This window comes from Notolabrus celidotus, chromosome 4 (assembly GCF_009762535.1).
Source record: "Notolabrus celidotus isolate fNotCel1 chromosome 4, fNotCel1.pri, whole genome shotgun sequence".
Classification (NCBI taxonomy): domain Eukaryota; kingdom Metazoa; phylum Chordata; class Actinopteri; order Labriformes; family Labridae; genus Notolabrus; species Notolabrus celidotus.
Genome location: NC_048275.1, coordinates 26420728 through 26436853, shown reverse-complemented (window position 1 = coordinate 26436853; position 16126 = coordinate 26420728). Strand labels below are relative to the sequence as shown.

Genomic DNA, 16126 nt, shown 5'->3' with positions numbered 1-16126 from the left:
AATGGTATTTATGAGCTTCTGTAACACATTTCACTGATACAACGATGGGTTGAGCTTGCTTTGAATAAATAGCGTAATTCTATTTACATACAATCAAAACTGAAAGAGGTAAAGATGGTTAATATTTAGAATCTATCTGGTATTTCTTTGATTGACAAACAAAGCAGGACAGCTCTGTTCAACTGATTGATTTAGTTTCATCCAATTTACTTGTATTCATTATTAAGCTAATTTACTGGATTATCCCTCTGCCACATTTTGAATTATGAACATTTTCCTGACAAGAGACAAAAAAGGGCTTAACTACAGCATTTCCTAGGGGATGTAAGGAGACCAGCTTCTCTGCTAAGTCCATATTATTAAACCAAACTCGTGTAATTAATGAATTATTATAGATAAAAAATATTAGTCTGATTTAGAAAGATTTTAGTATCACTCCCACAAACATCTGAACCCTGTTTATCTAATAGGTTCAGATTTAAATTATTCTAATAAGGGCAGAAGTTCTGCCCAGATAAAGGATTAAATATTGTCTGGACCAACAATTGACTCCTTTGCCGATGTGCATCTACAGTACTTCAGGTTTCTTTCTAATAAATGACCTACTCAATAGTGTTCATTACATAATTTGATGCATGTTGCTTTTAGCAAATCACTATGACTTGGTGTAATGTTTTGTTTTTGTTCTACAAACTCTAATTTGGACAGAACACTTCCTCAAAGCACATGTAAGTGTCTTTTCACTGATGTTTTCTGGACTGGAGCGAACTTACTTTGGTGTTCATGTTCTGTGAGAACTCGAGGATGGTATCCACTCTCGTCCAGGCATCTGGGTGCTCTTTTAAGTGTGTCAACACTTCCTGTGCCATTCTTTGCTGTAAACAAGGAATATAAATCACATTTTAGATCCAACACTGGCATGTGATGAAGAAATATGCAAAGGACAGGGGGAGCTTCTACTTAGACATATTCTTGGGTTGTTGTTGTTTTCAGAACAGACATAACATGGCTACACTACGATAAAGTATTGATCAAAATAAAATACTTTTCCTTTAATTCAGGGCATAATAATGTGTCTAACACAAACACTAGTCAGATGGCTTATAAATCCTTTGTATATGATTCACAACATACCTGTGGTCCGACTCCATGGTATAGACAGTTCACCACATTATCCAGCAGGTTGATATCCAGTTTCTGGTTGAAGTCCAGCAGCTGCTGTGCTGCATGGTCTGCTAACATTGTCATAATTGCTGGCATAGAGCTCTGCAAGGAGGACAGCAGAGGGAGGGGGTCATGAGTGCACAGAACACATTCAATGGGGCAAAGTCATGTGAACTGTGTGTTTAGAAACAATTCCAAACAGCTGACCACCAAACAAAAGTCCCCCTGGACCCACCAGAGAGCTGTCATTTTAAGAAGATCGTGTGTCACGATCCTGTAGGATATCCAAAACTGCTTTAAACATACATGAAACAGGAGAAGTGTCAGGTCCTCCTGAGTCACTGAAATATGGGGGATTATTGGAGCCTTGACTTTAGTTCAACCCGGGGGGTCGCAACTTGCAAATACTCATGAAGCAAATACCTTTCTTTCCTCAAAATAATCACAAAACTTTAGACAAGCATTTTTTTTTTGTTTGCAATAGGGGACTATTTTACCAGACTTGCATCATGCTCTTGTTGCAAAAATAGGTTATTATTGATTTGTAAACATTTGAGCAGTGTTGGGCAGTAACAGCACTACAAACAGCAGCATTAGTAGTTTCACTACATAACTTGGTAGCATTGCAGTAGCGTCAATGTTATCTGACTAAAATGACTTTTCAGTTGCTTAGCCTTTTTATTAATAGTAGTGCAGTCTCATCTACACACCCTACATTTTCACACAACAAAGTTTAAGCACAGTGTTTCTGTTTGAAGTCAAATTCTTAAGGATCAATAAACTGAAACACAGACATGTATTTGTCACAGACTCAACACTGTATGTTCCTTCAGGTGATGCTGACATGAATGTGCAAACATGCCGAGCACCTAGCAGATACACACATACAGGTGAATCCTGGATAAGCTAACATAACCAACACTATTAAGCTAACCAGTGTGGTCTGTAAACACCAGCAAGAAACCTGTCAACAGTTAAAAAAACAGAACACAAGGGAAGGGAGAGCTCCACAATAAGTGAGGTTATAGTAGAGAAGCTGTGTTAGAGAGAAACTCATGTGAGAAGTTTATGGTGCAATTAACACAAAAAACATTGTTATGGCTTTCATAGACACATTGGTAAATGACGAGTAGGTTAAATACAAATGATCAAAGTTATTTGGCAGGTAGCTTCAGTGTAGATACGTTTCATTTGATGTTTTAAATCACTACATTTTACAAGTAGCTTTCCCAATATTGTTTTTGAGTACAGCACTCACGAAACCAAAAGTAAAGACACTTCTCCGTTAGTTTTAAAGTACAGATGAAAACTCAGAAAACGACATAAAGTAAACAAACTCAGTCCATCTGTATATTGCTTAATCTATTGCACACCGATCAGCACTTATTATGACACCATATTAAGAAAGTTAACAGAGCCACGTGCCGAAAATACTAACCGACGTCACGTTGTTTACATCTGCAAAGTGACGAAGTTCACTCCTCCAAAACACAGACAGCAACACAAGCAGCAAGCAAACACTGAATAATGAATGCAGCTTACACATATGTTGACAGGTACTCGTATTGAAGGTAATGTAAACCAATGTAAACAGAGTGTAGTAGCACACCTCACATATTATGCTAACAATGGCAGGCTGTACTTCTAGCTAGCTGTTAGCATTGTGGCGCACAAACAGTTCACATGTGGTGCTTCACTCCTGACTGCAACCACTCCCACCAAGGAGACCAGAGATTGAGGAGACCAGGGACTGAGCAGACCAGGGACTGATGCTCCCGAACATGAATTTCAGTGTCATTTTAGAGACGCTGTTTATGGATTTGATGGTTCGAGCGGCGGGTTGTTACTCCACATAGCCCGGGACTGGTGTTTCAGTATATTTCGTGACCCTTGTTAACTGATTACTTGTCGTAGTTTAAAACAACTGTAACCTCACGCACCCTGTAACTACGACAACCACCGACGCGTTCTGCTGAAAGTCGCCAGTTAACAGGGTCACTTGAAACACCGTGACACCAGCCAGCATCGGTCTGTCATAACAGTTCCGTTTGCAGACGCAGAGATTAAGTTAACGCTGGCCAAAGCTAAGTACCGAAGCAACATCAACTTAACATCCGCTCACATCACGGACTGTAGTGATGCTGCTGTGGTGGGAGAGGCACGGATTTAATCACACTGCGTTTGGCTACTCAATCATTTGTACTGTACAAGAGGATGCAGCCTCAGATAGTTAAACATTCAGTTTGGATAAGTTAAAACACTTTCATTCATAGCCAGCGTTAGCTAATCCTTATAAAGTGGTAGATGCTAGCTAGCGGGCAGCCGAGGGCTATTTGGTTATCCTGTTGATGCTATTTTGAATTAGCTGAAGGAGCACTATGACAGGCAACGTCAACTATACTACAACACAACTTAATACCAACACCAATATGCAATTTATTGTCCTTAAAGGTAAAGTTAAGATACGTTCATCACAGCAAGGCAGGTTTGCACTTCACCCCAATTACCTACCTAAAGTCCAAGGCTCTGACTGAAAAGAGTGGCCAAAGAAGCTACAAGATATAGTGAGTACTTGAGTATCACTGATGATTAGAAAAGATTTCCTATTTCTGCAGCGTTGACTCTATCTCCAGCTCCAGCAGTGAGTGATGTCTGGCTGGTAAGAACCACTGATGTGGATTCAAAAACTACTATCACGGCAAACCCTGCAATATGTCACTCCGATACATTTTACGAAACAAAGTAAACCTTGATTCACTAATAAATTCGTTACTCTAATAATTTTCCAGCGGGGCGGTGTAGAGGTTGTGTGCCTGCGCCTCCTCTCCTCTCTCAAGCAACTAACTCTCAACCGGTTGAAACCGGTTCAGACTGGGAGATTCCATCTCGGTTTAGTTTTCAGCCGATGGCGCCGCGTAAAGTTTGGACTGGGGTTCCGCCCACTCTGAGCTGTGATTGGCTGCAGCCTCGGTGGAGACCTCCTACTTGTCGTCTCATTGGATGATTCACCTGTCAGTCTATTTCAATTCGCTCAAGCGCCCACGCGACTACTCCGCCCGGAGAGAAAAAGAGGGCAGACTCCCATGCAGAATGGACTTGTACATGACTCCGCTTATCAGAATAGAGAATAAGTAAGCGACTGCTGCTTAGTGCTTCCTCAAGTTATACATTACCTCCACGCACGTATAGGCAACACAACATTACTGCACGCGCTATACAAAACCATGCTTAAAACCAGTGGCTTGTAATGATTTCATCCACTTAGACTCTGTGCAAATGCTGCTCCACTTTAAAACGTATCCCAAAAGGACAGTGCCTGTGTCATGCAGGTACACTTTGGGGTTGAGTGATGTGATAAACCGCAAGTACCATTCATTTGCCTGTTGCTTGTAAGCTGGTAATTTTCCACCAGCCACGAGTGGGAGTGGTTACATGATCATGAACGCACGGGGTTAGAAAAACGACCTGAAGGAGAATTTGTCTCCCGAATGGGTTACGGGGAACAAGTGAGCGGTAGACTACATAAATATAAAGTGTCAATAGCAGCAGAGACACCAAATGTGGAGACGCCGTGTTTATTTTGCTAATTGAGAGCCATGTTCAGCGTGCACGGCTGTCAATCGGGGATGCAAACATGACAGCGTTTTTTCTCCTTTGTGGTCACGTGGTCCAGCGCGCTACTTGATGGAAAAATACTGGGTTTGGTGTGTAGTGGAGACAGTACACAACCCAGTAAAGTAATTCAGGGAGGATTTTTCGAAGGGCGTTTGAATCTTTACCCAGCAACACTGTATACTCTCATTTCTTTATGTCTCTGCTGCTTTTTGGGGGCATGTTTAAACATCGTTCATGTTATTTGAAACAGTGCTGTTTCTGCAAAGTCATCTTATTTCTGTTTCTCTGCTCAGATGGACTTGACAGGGAAGCAAATGTTACAGTTTTTCCTTTCATGTTTAACTTGCACCAGCTTAAAAGTGACATAGCCAAAAACCCGCAGCCAAACCTAACATTACTTTGCTTGTGTTGTAATTAAGTTGCACATTACAGCAAGTGCACGTAATTAATCAGCTTATACCATGTGCCATCAGGCTACCAATGCTTGCAGCAATGCAAGTATAATTATTTGTCACATGATCCTTGAAATACCTAAACCTTTAAACCTTATGTTATTGGATAAAAGTTGAACATGCATATTAATTTTCCATCTCCTCATTTATAACTGCACACAGTTTAGTGTCACTGTCCTTGGATCAGCCTCACACCCCAGACAGTTGGCCTATATCCGAGCCTTTGTTGTTAGCAGACACGATTTCAAAGCCTATTATCTATGTGTTGGTTCATGGATGCATTTAGTTCACTCTCCATGCTGACGCACTCCTAGAATCCTCTACCCCCAGAAAAAAGTAAACACATCCTGGGCACAAAACTGGTCAGCCAACTTTTCAGGAATACAGCAGTGACTGAAGTTAAACCTAAGACATACACATGCTGGCTTAGAGTAAAACTCATGTACAATAGGTCTGTTTGACCCCTGCTGCTTTAACGGTTGTCGTTTGTAATTTGCATGAACTGTTAGCTCAGTTTTCAGCACTGGTGATATTGCAGTATCAAACTTAAATCAGTCTTTTTAATTACTGTAACTGTACTGCCAGTGACCTGGTGCTCTCTGCAGGTTATTGGGCTCCAAATAAGCATGCATTTTATATCATATCAGTTGTATGAATATAACCACTTATTTAGTCTTGGCAATAGGTTGTCCACCTGCAGAAAGCATTAGGTTTACTCCCTGTCTGTACAGTGAAAGTGATTCAAGAAGTTACCCCACCTTACATCACTTATGAAAAGTGTCAAAGCGGTAGTAGTAGTAATAATAAATATTAAATAATAACAGTAATAATTGGTTGAATTTTTCAAACAGGAAATTGAGCTTGAATTTCATTCAAATCTGAAAAATAAACAGACTGAGTACTGCACATAAAGCAGACAAGGTAAAAATGACAGCCACACTCTCAGTAATATCTCTCATTAATAAATAGGCCATACTTTATAAAGTTTACAGTTGTCTGATATGTTAAAGTAAACTTAATACCATAAAACCATTTAATTCAGAGGGTAATGTGGTTTAACTGCCTTCAGGCCCACACTGTCAACAGATCTGAGCTGTGACTGTAGTGCTGGAATTTATTGTTACACACGTGTGAAGTTTGGAGGTAAGCTACCCCAGTCAGTCAGTCAGTCCGACACAGGCTGGTTAAATCTTGTTCTGTCTGGTTCTGGCAGTCCATTTACATGAATTATCATTGCACCACACAGGGGAGCTGACCTCCATGTGGCAATAAACTAAAAACAAAAACTTAAATTAGTTGTGCTCATGGTGACACATGGTGTCCCAGTGCACCTTAAGAGTAGAAGAAGAAGAAGAAAGAGAGACCTGTACACAAGTTTAGATGAATCACAGCCTCAAAAGTACACATGACAGTTTTATTCAAGGCCTCTTGGATTGTTAAATAAACATCTTCTTATATTTGTTGACACAAACTGAAGGAAATTATAATTACTATAATGTTATAATGAACCTTAATTACTCAAATTCTCTGATAAGCCTGTTACTAAAGTCTATTCTTTAGTCAAGATTTAATGTAAACAAATAACAGCGCCATCCTCTGCAGCTGAAGTGGATGAAGTGACTGCAAGACACTTACATGCAATCCTAGAGCGCCCTCTGCTGGAGAAATGAGAAACATGTATTTGATGAAACAGTATTTTTTATGAAATGCACTCAAAATATGTAGTAAAACACCTACAAACCACCCAAAGTGCAATAACAAAAACTTAATTTGTTAAACACATAAATTATTTTGGTTTTACAGAGAAGAAAACCAGCTCAAATCGTAAATTCATGCTGTAATGTTTTTGAATAACATTTGCAGATTAAAGTTTAATGACTTCACTTAATAAAGGGAAGGGAATAAAGGTTATATACATTTTCGGCTGCATGGTGGTGCAGTGGGTAGCACTGATACCTCACAGCTAGAAGGTTCCTGGTTTGAATCCCCGGCTGGGCAGCCAGGTGCCTCTGTGTGGAGCCTGCATGTTCTCCCCGTGCATGCGTGGGTTCTCTGCGGGTACTCCGGCTTCCTCCCACAGTCCAAAAACATGCTCACCAGGTTGAGTGATCACTCTAAATTGCCCGTAGATGTGAGTGTGTGCGTGAATGGTTGTCTGGGTTAGCCCTGTGATGGGTTGGCGACCTGTCCTGGGTGTACCCTGCCTTCTGCCCGAAGCCAGCTGGGATAGGCTCCAGCCCCCAGTGACCCCTAACGGGATAAGCGGTCAAGATAATGGATGGATGTACACACATTTTCATTCAAATTCAGATTTGATTGATTTTTGATGGTTTTAGTGTGCTAATCCTAACATTTAGTGACTGTGAATAAAGAGTTTTGCATGAATAACAGATACATACTGTCAGAATAACCTGATCTATGGTGTCTATCACAGCTTGATCAAACCTGTTGTATGTTCCTGAGGGTATACACCTGTCATTAGGGCCCCTTATTATGCTCCTTGCAGAGCCTCTGTGCCTCCTCTTCTCACTTAATGTGCTCTTTCTGTCTGTCCTGACATCTCCAGTCTTCTCCATTCCTCTCTCTTAATGAAAAATAAACTTATTGTATTTCTAATATAAGTATGCATCTGCTAAGAATTTGCAGTTGTGAAAAGTGAATTAAAAAACTGTAAAACGTATAGCTTCATAAACAAGCCCTCAACATCCTGCACAAAAAGATCAAACATTACCTTTGTTGTGATTTTTTACTTTAAGGTAATTTATACAGTACTGCTGCTCATTCACCAGTGTTAAACTTAATTCAGCCATGCTCAGAGCAAATTGGCAGAACTTGAACATGTTTATAGAGGGGCTGTTGAATCCCTAAACCAGGCTTCACCTTTGAACAGTCTGCTTTCTTCTTTTAAGCTATCAACGAATAGAAAAAGCAACTCCTGTATCAGAAAACAAACAGATTATTTATTTAATTTTCTTCCTGAGAAGTTATTGCTGCTCAAGTAACTAGTCTATTGAACATTAATTAGACACACTGATGACTGTTCTATAAAACTTGGGCACACATGTAATATTCCATTTTTTTGTTTTCAGTTTTGTGTTCATTTCTATTAAATCTGTAATTGTGCATGTTTTTTTGTTTGCACATGTTGCATACAATAAAGTGGGTACTAATTAACTATTCATTGATTTGAAGTGAAAGTGAAAGATTTTGCTCTTTCCAATTCCCCACACCCAGGGTCCATTGTCTGTGATCGCTAAACCTGTGGGGAGAGAGCGTGGAGGATGGACCAGGATCGATCCTACAACCAGTGCGATGAGGACTGTAGCCTCTGTTCAACCAGCAAAGCTGAACCAGCATCCCAAACTGTCTTCTTCCCCTGAAATCTATTCATTTTTTGCATGCTCCCTATGAATTTAGTAAACCACGTTAAAACATAGAACTGAGAGTTAGAGCACTTAATCTGGAGTACTTTGTTAGTCTTGCTTTTTTGTGTCTCGTTTGTAGCATCAGATTAAAATGACTGCACAGTGAATGCAGATGTCCTAACATGTGGGTGAGACACAGATCTCCAATCATATTTCTACTGTTTGTTATTCCACTTATTGTCATGCAACTAATCTTTCACTAAATGAGCTCTTTGGGTCATCCGTCCACGAGAGGAGGAAATATTAAAAACATGTGAATTCTGCAAAAATTCTGCCACTGCTAAATATTTTGTGCCGGTAAAGACCACTTACATTGCTGACTTCTGCTTTTTCTCAAGACAATTGTAACTAACAGACTAATGTGTTTTAAAAAGAGTAATTTCTCAGTATAACCTAATCACTAAATATAATTACACAGTTTACAGTTAACTGGACACTCTTTACATATTGGACTGTCTCATTCTTGAGATTTTCGTATTTGAATATAGTTATTTTGGTCTAAACCTGCAGCCACAATGCTCTCCATGTGAGACCATTTTAAAAGCAACAACGTTTATGTTTTTTAAAGCTCATCAGTGTCCAAGTTTTGAGCGCTATCCTGTTTTTGATCTTGTTCAGGGATTGGTGTTTTACAAGATATCATCCTGTCCTCAAATTTTCATATATGGCTGATCAGCATCAGGTTTTAAAAGTGTTGATTTATACTTTTCCTGAAACTTTAAACCTAATAAATATTTAGTGTAATAATAAGTATAAGTGTAGGAATGTAGTCTTCCAAAGGCATCATGAAAATTGGCTACCCGTGGTATAGAGATTTAGAGTTCACAATCAGACATGCACTAAATATAAATGATTCCTGAATAATTTAATAACGCATCATACTAGTTGAAATAGTTCGTATGGTTCTAAGCTGGACACAGAATAAAGCTTGTTCTTCATGTGCAGGTGTTTATTAAATAAGTAACAGGATACAGGGGAAAACACTGTTAGGGAATTATCACAGTTATCATGGCGCACATGGGGGCAGGCATAAACGCTAACTATCAGCTGATTCAGTGGTGATCAGCTGCGCAGTCATCACTTCCTTCTCTTCCCTCTTCATCTTCTTCTTCATCTGGTGGGAGGGATGAAGATGCAAGGTAAAGATGCAGGTGTTGGATGCTTGAATGTTACTTCAGAGACGATGAGGCGTAGCCCTGATATTGACATCTCAGTCCTTCCAGCTAAACAAAGGACACAATGAACTTAAAAAGTCATAATAAGATAAAAAGTCATAGATTCCTCAAGCTGGCACAGATCACTGCAGGACATATTCTTGTGTTAGGAGCAGACGCTCACGGTTATGGAAAGTTCAATGACTGGTGTTAGTGTTCATTACATTTCCTCCCACCATTCCTCCTCCACTTTACAAATCCAGTGCACACTTGAGCCACATTTGTCAACAGAACTGTCAGTCATGGCGGAATTTAGCATCAATTTATTATACATCAACTGAACATGACAAATGTTTGCTTGCACATAAATATGCATTATTTTAACGATTGACTCATGCCCCATATGTTAACATAGAGGATGGGCTTTATGACCTATTCTGCAGCCAGTATGTAGGGGAGTGCTAAATCTCTTAACTTCACTTTTTGGGAGCTTTCATGCTTTACAGTCTTTTAATGTGAGTGTATGTGGAAGGCGTTATTTACTAAACTAGTAGCAGTGACAGCAGCTAAGGCTCTGTTGTTTGTATAAAGATGAAATACACATTTCTTTGATACGTGTTGGAGAGCTTTGAATTATTTTTTAAATTGGGTCATAACCCTAATTACCATGGTTACCAATTAGTTGCATGTAAACACACTCATTGTTACCGTGCTGAAATACTGAATATTCTTAAGTTTCATATCAGATAATTTCATACTTGGCTCTACAAACGTAGGACTGACATGGCTACCAACAACTTTTTAAAGTCTTGGGGATATTCCAGAAATACTACTGAATCAAAGGTGAGACTGTATGAACTCTGTCCTCACTGCTCTCTAATGACAATGTCTGCCTCGTGGGTCAAAAACTTGTGTTTTCTCCGACAGACGATAGATTTTTTTCCAATTTCACGGTCAGACTTTACTCCTGAGGATCTGCTCAACATTTCCTCCCCTTTTGGAAGTGTCATGAGCATTCAGGTAACCTGAGTTTTAGATTTTTGGAATTTCACTCATTCTATCTTGACGTTTTGAGTACATTTAGTGATTTTTTTGTCTCTCATTGATCAGAAAATAGTGAAAAATGGAATTGCATGGGGCCTGGTTACTTATTCTGATGCTGTTGATGCTACTATGGCCGCCATGAAACTGATCGACAAAAAAGACTTTGTTGTGGGTCTGTCTGCACCGAGGGAGTTCAGCGAGGTCAGCAACAGTATATCAGACAGCCTCGACCACGAGCCCCACTTTTTCCAACAAGATCCCTTGTATGACAACCATCACAACCCGGACAGATTGTATCCCCACGCTTACAGCCAGGTACTCAGTCATTGAACTCTTACTGATCTGTATGTGAAAGTTAAAAAGGGAAGTCAAATTTAAGGATTGTGAGTGTTTGTACGAGAGGGATACATTTTAGTATTTCATTCAGTGGAGTGAAACTGTGGGATTGACTGAACATGGAGCTACAGCATTGTCAAAACATAATCCAGTTTGAGAAAAGGTACACAAACAATTTTCATGGGGTACAGGGAGGAGGAAGGGCTTGATAATCACTTAATTTATATACAAGTAGATCAGAATGTATGTGTAAATATGAAGATGAAATATGAATGCATTTAAGTTACTGACTGTTAATAACTTGGGTAAGATTACATGTCTGTACTTCTTCCTACTCCTTCTCGCACACATACTAAAATGTTTCAGTGCTTTCTGATGGAATTTGTTGATTTCTCTCTCTTTTTCTTTTAACAATGTTTTTTTTAAATTATATTTTAAAAAATAAAGGCATCAATCAATCAATCAATCAATCAATCAATCAATCAATATTTATTTATTTATTGAGTCTGCTTTGTGGTTACTTAACTGTCACTTCTTGTTCCCGTTTTGCAGTATCTTCGTATTGTCAACCTGCCCAAAAATAATGATCAAAGGTACCAGGTGCTCGGGCTCCTTCCTCCCTGCTCGTCCATTGTAGAGGTACAAACTCTACAATTAAAGTGTAAAATGTGTGATTAATACAGGACCAGCTGTAAAATGTTTTGCAGGTTTAATGGATAGAATTTACCTGAAAGTGATGAGATGAATTCAAAGTTTTGGACGCTGCTGTTTGTTTATGCAACTCATAATGTAATGACCCCACAGCTGAACAATAGAAGTGCCCTGGTGATGTTTCCAGACTCCTTCATTGCCAAGGGGACAAAGGATTTCTTAAGTGGTTACTACATTGGATCAAGACGCCTCTATGTTTACTTTGAAAGTTTTCGGAGCAAGCCATTCCATCCAAAAAGGACAGCACGCAGGAATAGAGGACAGAGGCATCACTTTCATTACTAAATCCTGAGAGGAAATAAAGAACTTTGCCTGCAGAGTCACACGGCTTTACTGACTAATCTGCTGCTACTGAATGAGCTAAGAAAGTGAGATGAGGGGAGATACGGGAAGAGAAAGATAAGTGTCAACACACTGGACATAAAAATATTCAGACATTAAAAACAATACATAGCCATTTACAAAGAAAGTGTCTAGAGCAGACTATCACTTACTAATTCAGAGTAAAATATATCTAAAATAATGTTATTAAATATCCAATTTGCTCAAGTTTTTAAGTACGGATGAAATGTATATAAATCTAAGAAAAACATAATAATCACATATATTGATAATGAATTATGAAACAGTCTGATGGCTGCTTAGAGAAAGGACATTCTGTATCACTCAGTCCTGCACTTTGTTTTAATCAGCCTGTGACTGAACATGCTCTCTTTAATCATATCTAAGCTGTGGAGTGGGTGTGTGGCATTTTTCATTCTGTACCTGCAGAATGTTGTCTATTTCAGTCCCAATGATGTAGCTGGCTCTCCTGATCAGTTTATTAATTCTGTTTTTGTCTAATGGGAGCGGTGAGCACCCTTCCCCCAGCACACCAGACCAAAGAACATGACACTGATAGAAGGTGCAAAAAAAGCCTGCAGGGGTTGAAAGGCCCGAGTGTCCTGATGAATTAAAGACAGCTTTTGATTGATTTTGAATTAGTCACTTTAAACTGATGTTAACCTACAGAGTAAAATTAGATTATCAGTGCCAACATTGGTTATTTCTTTATGCTGGATTTCAGTGCCTGTGTTTGGGCTGGATTTCCCATGACAAAAGCTGAGTTGAGCTTAATATAGACCTAGAAAGTGTCTATGTTTAGGACTCTGCTGGTATGTCTTCTGTTGAAAAATTGATTTAGATGGAGAAACTACAACAAGGGCTATGCTCAGTAAAAGAGCAAAATGGAAAACTGTCTGCATATTTATTTTATTTTGACATTTATTGGGACACCAGTTCAAACATCATGACACCAGGGCGGTGACAGGTTATGTTAAACCAGTATCACTTTAAAAAGAGTTATTTTTATGTTTCAGTTACAAATCAAATTTTTGCATTGGTTTGGAAAGAGCCACATCCTTACAATAGTGGGTGATTGTGCTCATGGGAAATGCAGTCTTCATCCCCCAAAACACTTTTTTTTCCAAAGGTAGACATCAAATCATCCCAACATGAAAACTCCTCACAGAGCCATTAAAGTATTGGAGTTTTTTTTTTTTTTTTTTTTTTTTTTAAGAAGATGACTCCCTAAAGCTTCTACACTTTATTGCCAGAACAGTATAACTTTACATTGTCTCATTGCAAATCTCAGGAGTTGCTCGTCTACCTTTGCCTCAGTAGAATAGTTAGTCTCAGTCCTACACAAATATTGCATTGACAAAAAACTAACAATTTGTAATAGCAAAGTCACAAATAAAACATACAAAATTAAAAAATGTAAAAAAAAAATTCAATTGAACCTAATAGTTTGAATTGAGTGGTGTACCCACTGCTTCTGCAGTAACAAAGGTCTGTTTCTGAAGGAGTCCTGTGTATGATGCTGTCAGACACTTTGATGAGTTTGTCAGCTGAGGCAATCTGCTTAAAGAATTTCAAATCCTAAACTTATTTTTAACCTATAAGTGATATACATTCATATAAAATGCATAAATAGGGCCCGGGCTTCAAATACTGGAACTCCTTTTTTATTTCTGAGCTATGAAACCAATGCTACCTCTTGGTGCTGCTTTGCAAAGTGCCGTACATTCTGCACTCCTGCCACAAGATGGAGCTCAAACTCTGATGTAATTCTCACACTTCTTACAGCTGATGCACTTGCACATTTTGTCCTGCTTTACCACCACACATAGAATAAATCATGTTTTTTTATGGTCAATGAGGTTTTGTCTCTTATTCATCGCAACATGAAGTTGTCCCCAACATTTATTTACAATTCATAAAAGAATAATAACACATTAATTTTATTGCTACTCCGATCATGTGTCCTTTCATGCACTAACTCAACCATGTTGCTATTCTTCTTATTTTAACATTCTCTGTCATAACTTTTAGGAAGTGGCCTCTTTGCTTTTCAATTGCAGTATTAAAGTCACATTATATACATACTTACGCCGGAAATCAGTTTTGTGGTTTTGCTTTGTCAACCTGCACACTCAGATTTTATCAATCTTCTGAAAGTCTTTCTCTCTGTCTAACAAAAATATTTTCTTTCCAGGATGTACGTTTGCATATTATGTCACAGTGGCTCTGGAGGCAGAACTAAACTCAGTGGTTACTCAAGTTTCAGTACACAGCGCTGCAGATCTGCGATGTTTCTGACCCCCAAAGTTTGCACTAAATATATTTGCATGTTTGTGTTTGGTGGCTCAGATGAACTTTGTGCGATTCCTTTTTTGTCTATGTACATTTAGTCAGATGAGAGCATTTGAAAAAAATGTAGCTGCAAGTAAACACAGTATGAGAGCAGGAAATGTGAGTCTGTGCTCTCCTCCAGGAGTACTGTTCAGCAGCTTGTTACAGAGAGGAGAGCAAATCAAACAAGGAACAGGAAACAAGCTCAGAACAATTGGGTTTGTCATCCCACTTTCTGTCTCTCTCTCTCTCTCTGCCAATTCAAAGCACTATATAATGATGTAACATTGTACTTCTAATTTTGAAGGGACTTGTGAGAGACAGATTTAAAAAGAATGATCAACATTACAGCAGCAAAGACGTAATACCCTGGACTTTTCATCCATGTTATTAGTTAAGCTCCAATGTATAGAATTGTGGAAATTGGGGTTGGATTAACCTCCCACAGAGTTTACTTGCAGCAGTTTTGTAGCCACTACTGACAACCTTTATTTTTCCAACTCCTGAGTGTTTTTCTCAAGAACTTTTTATAAAATATGCACCTTGTAAACACAAAGTTAAGGAAAATAAAGACCACTTTAACTGTACTGTCAATTTGGGGGGGTTGTATAAGGAGCTTGTCAGTCTTCAGTGTTTTATCCGCCGGTCAGCTCTGCCCTTTTGTTGATAACCGGCTATCAGCTGCTGCAGATGGGCTCCATTTTATCATTTAATTTAGATAAGAAACTCCAAGCCAAACATCAATGTCTGTGTTAGTGTACACTATATTTAGAAAATTGTCAGAGCTTTATCTTGTCATCAGAAAGCCATTTTATTTTAAACACTATACATCGGACACAACACATTTGTGTTCCTCCGCATGCAGTGCACTGATTCAGAAAGGTCATAAAGTGATGTTGTTACCAAGTCCCACTCATAACAGCAGTCTCTCGTGTAGTTCATGGGCATGGGCTCGCAGTTTAAAGACCTGCACCTCCAGGTATCTTTGGATCCCTCCTGTTCTCCAGTTAGCTCAGAAGTTTCTCCCTTTTTACGTTTTTACCTTATCGTGTTCATCCTCTTTAAACTCTGGTTCATAAAGGAGTCCTCTTGTGGCATGTTATTATCAGAATCACTTATTTTTATATCAACATTCATTCAAATTTTCAACATTCAGTTGTTTTCATGATTGTGCCTCATGCAGAGCTCGAGCTTGATTCAGGCCCCCTGAAGAGGAACCCGGTGTCACCTTGAGGCCTCAATCATTCCAGTTATAAATGCACTTTACAGTACAGTCAAAGTAACACATTTATGCATTCTTACATTACAAAAAACTGATTTCTGACATAATGAACTGGAATCCTTCGAGTCCCCTGAGGGTGGAGGGCAGTTTGTGCCCAGTCCTTCAGAAAATTGATTAAAATTCCTCATTTGAATCAGTTAATTCTACGAGCTGCTATTGATCATGTAAACATCATGGGATCAAACAAACTTCCTCATAACTGTCATATCACAGTCTGTTTCCACATCTGCCTGTCTGCCATCTGCTCAGCAGCTACTTCAATAATAGCTT

At 39.0% G+C, this 16126-nt stretch overlaps 2 protein-coding genes across 7 annotated transcripts in view; one reads left to right on the top strand and one right to left on the bottom strand.

The window, feature by feature from the left end:
* The window catches only part of xpo1b (exportin 1 (CRM1 homolog, yeast) b), a 37207-nt gene extending 33151 nt beyond the window's left edge, over positions 1-4056 (bottom strand). Inside the window, exons 1-3 of one of the 6 annotated variants that reach the window (XM_034681462.1) lie at positions 3676-4056; positions 1135-1266; positions 774-875 (exon numbers count right to left, since the gene is read on the bottom strand). In XM_034681462.1, coding sequence (XP_034537353.1) covers positions 774-875; positions 1135-1260 — 228 coding nt within the window. In that variant the 5' untranslated portion in view covers positions 1261-1266; positions 3676-4056. Of the gene's footprint in view, positions 1-773; positions 876-1134; positions 1267-2602; positions 2727-2773; positions 2795-3675 lie in introns of those variants that run through there. The other 5 variants (XM_034681459.1, XM_034681457.1, XM_034681461.1 and 2 more) reach the window with 5 other exon arrangements.
* A 6443-nt stretch (positions 4057-10499) lies between these two features.
* LOC117811633 lies at positions 10500-12224 on the top strand. The gene is made up of 5 exons (XM_034682031.1): positions 10500-10653; positions 10738-10830; positions 10921-11169; positions 11743-11829; positions 11995-12224. Exons 1-5 carry the CDS (start codon positions 10594-10596, stop codon positions 12184-12186), a joined length of 681 nt encoding a protein of 226 aa, XP_034537922.1. The 5' UTR covers positions 10500-10593; the 3' UTR covers positions 12187-12224.
* The last annotated feature ends 3902 nt before the right edge of the window (positions 12225-16126 follow it).